General features: G+C 45.1%; 1 protein-coding gene across 2 annotated transcripts in view; it reads left to right on the top strand.

The window, feature by feature from the left end:
• LOC105820350 (CD99 antigen-like) overlaps window positions 1-4,294 on the top strand; it is a 35,475-nt gene extending 31,181 nt beyond the window's left edge. For both annotated transcript variants that reach the window (XM_012656811.1, XM_012656812.1), the window contains exons 9-10: window positions 1,962-2,018; window positions 3,169-4,294. In XM_012656811.1, the coding sequence (XP_012512265.1) occupies window positions 1,962-2,018; window positions 3,169-3,194 (83 nt within the window). In that variant the 3' untranslated portion in view covers window positions 3,195-4,294. The remainder of the gene's footprint in view (window positions 1-1,961; window positions 2,019-3,168) is intronic.
• The last annotated feature ends 2,484 nt before the right edge of the window (window positions 4,295-6,778 follow it).

A 6,778-nucleotide genomic window follows, 5' to 3' on the forward strand; every position in this document is an offset into this window, starting at 1 on the left:
TTACTTACATCTTTTTTTCTTATGTCTTTCCTTTTTTTTCTTTTACTTTTCTTTTCTCTTAATTTCTTTTTTGTTTCTTATTCCCTTTACTTTTCTTATTTCCGCCTCTCGTGATCCCAGGACTAAGTCTCAGTCGAATCCGTGTGTCTGTCCCAAAACATCAGCCCCAACTCTGCTCAAAGATCAGAGGTTACTGGTCAGTGGTCTCCAGGTGTGGGCTACAGATTGGTCCCAAGTGTGTGTTATACAAATTGTGTGTGTGTGTGTGTGTGTGTGTGTGTGTGTGTGTGCGTGTTCACAGTGCGTAGAGACCCGTTACAGCCCCGTGACTTTGCTGCACGGTTCAACAGCTGCAGATGGTTATCACCCTTTAAAAAAGCCCTAAGAATTGCTTTAAGTTGGATTCGGAGACACGGTCTAAGTTTTGACGGGAGGATGGCCCGCGCGGGGGTGGATGGCGCATCCCAAGGAACCCGTTCTCCTCCCGAGGGGTCTGGGGGGTTGGAACTTTTGCAAAACCGACTGGTTTTGTTCTTGTGATATTTTCTTGTTTTCTGTGGACTTTTTGCTCCCTTAAAAGTAGCCACACTTTATATAGTGTTTCATAACATTAAAAGAGTAAACGTAGTATCTTTTCGCCTTTTTATTTTGGGCAGTTGCTTTTTTTTTTTTTCTTTCCCTTGGTAGGGATACATTCTTTCACGTCTGAAACGAATGCCGATTTAAAATTTCTCACCAGTGTTAACAGTCTTCTGCCAGCAGGACAAATGACATTTGTGATCAACATTTTCACAGACCTTTCTGAACACTCATGTCTTTGGATATTTCTCTCTTTCTCTCTCTCTCTCTCTCTCTCTCTCTCTCTTTTTAAAAATCTTACACCTGTGGCCTGTTTATGCAGATGTCGTGCAGTGGTCGGGGGAGAGCAGTTTTCGATCACGGAATCTGTTTAATGCACATTTTGTCACTGAAGGTCGTGCTGCTATACCACGCACACGCAGGCGTTTCTCGAACCACAGGGGGCGTGGTTTTACCAATATGAAAGTCTCGTGAGCGGGCAAAGCACGGCCACCGATTCCATGAGCGTGCGCTGGTTCCTTTCTTGTCGCAATCCTGCAGCTCAAGGGCTCCTTCCCAACCACGCCGGAAAGAAATAAATGTATTTTATCTGTGCACCTCTTATGCGTTTTGAATTCTGTTGGCTCAGGCCGTGTGTCGGAAGACAAGCTACTCTGACCGCATTTGGGGAGATCACTGGGTTTGCGTCGGGGCGTGTTTGAAAAATTGTAAAATAGAAGTGTGGAAATAAAAACAAGATATGATGTGGGATGGGAGGGGGACGGGGGGATGAACAAGCCCACCAGGCTACACGACGCCCCCTTGGTCCCCCTGTCCCCCAATGACGACCAGGGCAGCCCTCACTGGTCTGAAACTCCATCCCCCTCCTCCAGCCCCACTTTCTGGGCAAGGTGTGGGATTCAGGGCAGAAGAGGAAAAAAATATCCCTTTTCAGTTCTAGGTGCTGAAAAGATGCTAATCTGCGGAGATTCCCTTCATTTATTGTTATTATTTATTTTCTGATGAGTTTGGGGGGCAGACAGGAGTCAGGATCTCGTGTTCCCGCATACAGCGTGTCTATGAACGGGGGGGTCTCCACGTGCACGCACGTCTGTGTTTAAGGAGAAGAAAGCAACCGTTAAAATCGAGAGAAAGGAAATTGGATTCCCCTAATACCTGGGCCACGTGTGGAAAAACCCCAGCCAGGTCCTCACCTGTGAGCGTTGGGACAGCGTTAGTCAGACCCTGTGTGCTCGGAGGGTCTTGGGTTTCAGGATTGAGACCTCTGATCCCACAGCTAGGAGCGTCAATCTTAGGAACCCCCGAATGCCTTCTTTGTGCATTTCATGGAGGCCGATCTCTGCCGTACTCAGCCTCTCTGGGTCTTTTTTTCTCGTTCCCAGCGGAACAAGGCGAGGTCGACCTGCAGAACCATCGGAACACCAACGCAGAGCCGGCTGGTAAGGACGGGGCGGACGGGGGCCTGTTTCCATTCTGTTCCTTTCCCCATGTACCCTGCAGTAGGGTTAGGGTTAGTGTTAAGAGTTAAGGGTTAGGGTTAGGGTTAGGGTTAGGGTTAGGATGTCTTGCCCACACCCTCAAATGCAGTTTTCTGGCGTTAAATGTGTTCCTTTACGTCTCGTTGCTTTCGAGGGGTTCATTTGGGAGATGACGTATAAACTCCCCAGGGCTGCAGGCTTCAGAGAAGACCCAAATTTGCCTACGTCTCTCTTGAACACAATATTGATTAAAAACTGGGTTTTTTATTTGTTTTATTTATTTGCAAGGTGGAAACCTACTCGCTTCCCCAAGAGAGGCAACGTTTATTTAATAGGATGGCTGTTGCATTGAGATGGGTTTTTAATAAAATTTTCATAACTGTTTTGAATTCTAAAAAAAATAGAGACTTATATAGAAAGTTCGGGTGTATTTCAGTGGCTCTTTTCAAATCGGGGGAAGATATTTAAAATATTGTCTTCAATCTAGAAGAGAGATTTTTAAAATGTATATCACATGGCTTGGTAAAGATGTCTGGCTTCATGGCCAACACGTTGGTATCTGTCTAGGGGTGAGGTCCCGTCTCATCAGAGGTTTGGTCTTCCTGGCAGCAAATTCCGAGGGGAAATCTCTTTGCCCTTAATTCTCTTATCCAAATCCCGCCTTCTCCCTCCAAAATAGTTTAAGGACTGTCATGCAAAATAAAGTTCTAAAACTTAACGTGAACGAAGCAGAAAATCTCAGCCCCACTTTGCTATAAATTATTTTTAAAAATCACATTATTTCATTTAGAAAATTTATTCTAAAATTCAGTCAATCGTAGATATTTGTTTTAGTGTGTCTGAGAAGTCTTTAATAGAAAGAGCCTTCTTGTGTTGTCTTTCCCGATTTCCTGCCGTAACTAATTTTTTCTAGCTGTGTACGGGATCATTCAACGAAATTCACTGTGGTGTTGTTTTCAGATTTAGGGTTTTGCTTTTTTGGCGGTGAGTTTTGAGCTCAGTTATCTTATACAGAAACAGAGCATGCCCACTCCTGAAACTTTTAGGAAGTGTGTCCGTGTGCCTGTTTGGGGAACCCGAAATGACTTTTGTTTCTCTCCGCTGTTTACAGTTCAACGTACTCTTTTAGAGAAATAGAAGATAGTCCGCGAAAGCAGCCCGGCCGAGCGCAACGGGATCCTAACACCTGCCCGAGGCTCCTCCCAGAAAAAACACCTGCCCGCGGGCAAGAGACAGCGAGGGCTTTTGTAGATTCTCCGTGTTAATCTTGAGATGCGCTTTGCCTGTTGCCTCTGGGCAGACGACGTTTACTAACGATGAGTTTGACATCCAAGGGGGCACTTGTACTGCATTCTCCACGGCCCCTGGGGGGTTCCCGTGTGATGTGAAAACCTGACCGTGACCGAGTCCCCGTAATTCAGGTATCATCCCCACCACCGAGGTACCCCGACCCCGAACTCTGGGCCGTTCACCTTGACGTGTACACGTCTGAAACTTCCATGACAGCATTGACCTTTTTTTTTATATTAGATACGAGGTAAGGCTTACATCGCTTTTCCTTAAGATTGCTTTCATTTGTGAGGACATTTTTTTTCACATCAGGCTAATAAAAAGAAATTTAGAAACCACATACTTTTTTACGTAAATGCTTTGCCCCGGCATGGATTTTAAAGAAGGCTGCAGAGGTTGGTGGGAAGGGCTCTAAGTTCCCTTTCCTGGGGCTCGAAGATAAATTATCAACCTAAGTGCTAGTTCTTTAGTTCTGAGATTTTTGTTTTGGGCCCTTGTTATTACATCTGTCCTGCCACATGGGGACAAATACTCCTCTACATCCAGATACTCTGTTCTATCCAGATACTCCTCTCCATCCAGCTACTCTCCTCCATGCAGATACTCCCCATATCCAGCTACTCTCCTCCATGCAGATACTCCCCATATCCAGCTACTCTCCTCCATGCAGATACTCCCCATATCCAGATACTCCTCTCCATCCAGATACTCCCCATATCCAGATACTCTCCTCCATCCAGATCTCCTCCATGCAGATACTCCCCATATCCAGCTACTCTCCTCCATGCAGATACTCCCCATATCCAGATACGCTCCTCCATCCAGATCTTCTCCATGCAGATACTCCCCATATCCAGATACTCTCCTCCATGCAGATACTCCCCATATCCAGCTACTCTCCTCCATCCAGATACTCCCCATATCCAGCTACTCTCCTCCATGCAGATACTCCCCACCATATCCAGCTACTCTCCTCCATGCAGATACTCCCCATATCCAGCTACTCTCCTCCATGCAGATACTCCCCATATCCAGATACTCCTCCCCATCATCCAGATACTCCTCTCCATCCAGATACTCGCCATATCCAGATACTCCTCTCCATCCAGCTACTCTCCTCCATGCAGATACTCCCCATATCCAGCTACTCTCCTCCATCCAGATACTGTCCTCCATGCAGATACTCCCCATATCCAGCTACTCTCCTCCATCCAGATACTGTCCTCCATGCAGATACTCCCCATATCCAGCTACTCTCCTCCATCCAGATACTCCCCATATCCAAATACTCCCCGTATCCAGACATTCCTTTGAATCCAGGTTCTCCCTGCATCCAGATACTCCCCAGCACCCAGATTCTCCCCTATGTTCTCCTGGGTTTCATATGGGTTGAACGCCACAAATTTGTTAGCTGTTCGTACAGCCTTTTACACAGGCTGAACCATTTTGACGTGAGAGCTGGGTTTCACACGGGGGTAAAACTGCTTTGTGGCCGAGGATGTCCTTGTACACTTTCTGACAGTGTGGAGTTGACTGAAAGACTATTCTGTCCCCCTGCCATCCATTGTGACGTTTCCCCATTTAGGGCAACGCATGCCTACCTTGCTGGGCTTCCCCCGACGCGTGTCTTTCTGTACAAGCTTGGAGAGGGCTCCCATTGCATTTTGGGCTAATCTTGTAAAGTATAAAAGCCCTGATATTCCAAACGAGATTGATGTCATTCTTTAACTCACCTCCACTGAAAAATGAAGACGTCTTCAGTACGTCTCCCGCGGCACAGGCAGGCTCTGAAAATCGTAAGGCTCTTAAAATCGTTATCCGGAGAAAAGCAGTTTCACGGGGATGCTTCATCTCCTCCCTGGTGATGGCGTTAAGAGCTGCCGCCCATTGTGGAAATGGAGTTTCATGTGAATGTCTCCCCGTGCAAAGGTAGGGTGTCACCATACCTCGGCACGAATGGCCCCACTTGGGGAAAGAGGTGGGCCGGAGGTGTCGGTCATGCCTTCCGAGTCTTCCCTGCTTCTAAGCTCAGAAACTGTGCCAGCAATTTCAGGGATGGGCACCTGACCAGTCCCCAAGACATTGAGGATACAACACCTTCCCATGCCCCTGGCATCTCCAGATATCGATGGGCACGGTCATCTGGCTCTTTTTGGCATTGGAGCTATTCCTTCTGGCTTTGACGCCGCTAAAAAGTTTGAGTTTGTGAAAGTGGGTGAAAAAAATGATGGGAACCCTTGGCATTTATTTGTCTTATCCGTGCATTGCTTATTCATTCAACAAATGCCTGTTGGATGCCACAGGGGCCCCTCGCACAGTGAGAAACGAATGCCTCCTTACACAGTTAGAGAACGGGGTTCCTGTCCTCCCAAAGTCATCACTGAGGATTGTCTTTGAGGTCCGATTCTGCATACCAATTTGCTTTATATTAACAAAAAGATACATAAAATCTGTGTTTTTTTTTTTATCATTCTGTGAATAACATCGACATTTTTGTAAGTGTTGTGATTATACTATCCACGAAATGGCTCATTCCACAAAAAGCAGAATAGTAAAAACATGGTTTTCTTTTTAAAAATATGTCGAATTATGGCTCACTGACAAATAAATCTATCCTCTTAAAAAATATGTCAACAGGCTTATTTTTTAGGAGGGGTGGATGTCTATCTTTGTTGGTCATTTTTTTTTTTTTTTTTTGTCTCAGGAACTTTATTTTGGCCATTCCATGATAGCATTAGAAGGCTCAGATACGTCAGTGTGCAGGTCATTTTAATGCCACACAGACATAAAAATAAATAGGTGACTTTATCAAAAGTGGATCTTAAGAAAAATCGAGTTTAAATGATGTCGCTTGTTGGATCATTAGTTATTGCGGCAAAAATGACTCCTCGTTTCCTCTTTGGGAACTTTTGTATAAAGAATACAGTCCAGTGGTTGTGGGAATGAAGGTATAAAGAAATTTATTTAAGAGCTAACAGGAGACAGAGCAAAATACTCCATACGGTTTCCAAATACTAATGTTACATAGTTTTCCCTAAGGCAATTGTGAGTATCAGAGCCCATCTGTAACTTCTTAAAGAAAAAGTCGGCCTCCTATAGGGTTTTCTGTGAATTATTCCACAAATATGCACTGAGCTCCCACCTGGGGCCCCGTCGGGGAGCAGAAACACTTCTCTGGAAACTTATCCATATCGTTCCTTCAGGTGTTTAAATGCCATTGTGTAGATTTCAGCAAAGGACTTGCTTCTAATTCTTCAACATCCTCCGAGACTACAAAGAACCTTCTTGTCCGTCTTAGGTCGTGTAGTCATTATTTTACTTTACGTACTATTTTCATTTTGTCAAATAATTTTTTAAAAAAATGATTAGCTTCGTCATTTCCCAACTGTTAAGTCTTGAGTTTCTTCCGTCTGTTTTCTTGGAATTAATAA

The sequence above is a fragment of the Propithecus coquereli genome, unplaced genomic scaffold (genome assembly GCF_000956105.1).
Source record: "Propithecus coquereli isolate 6110/MARCELLA unplaced genomic scaffold, Pcoq_1.0 Scaffold52, whole genome shotgun sequence".
Taxonomy (NCBI): Eukaryota; Metazoa; Chordata; class Mammalia; order Primates; family Indriidae; genus Propithecus; species Propithecus coquereli.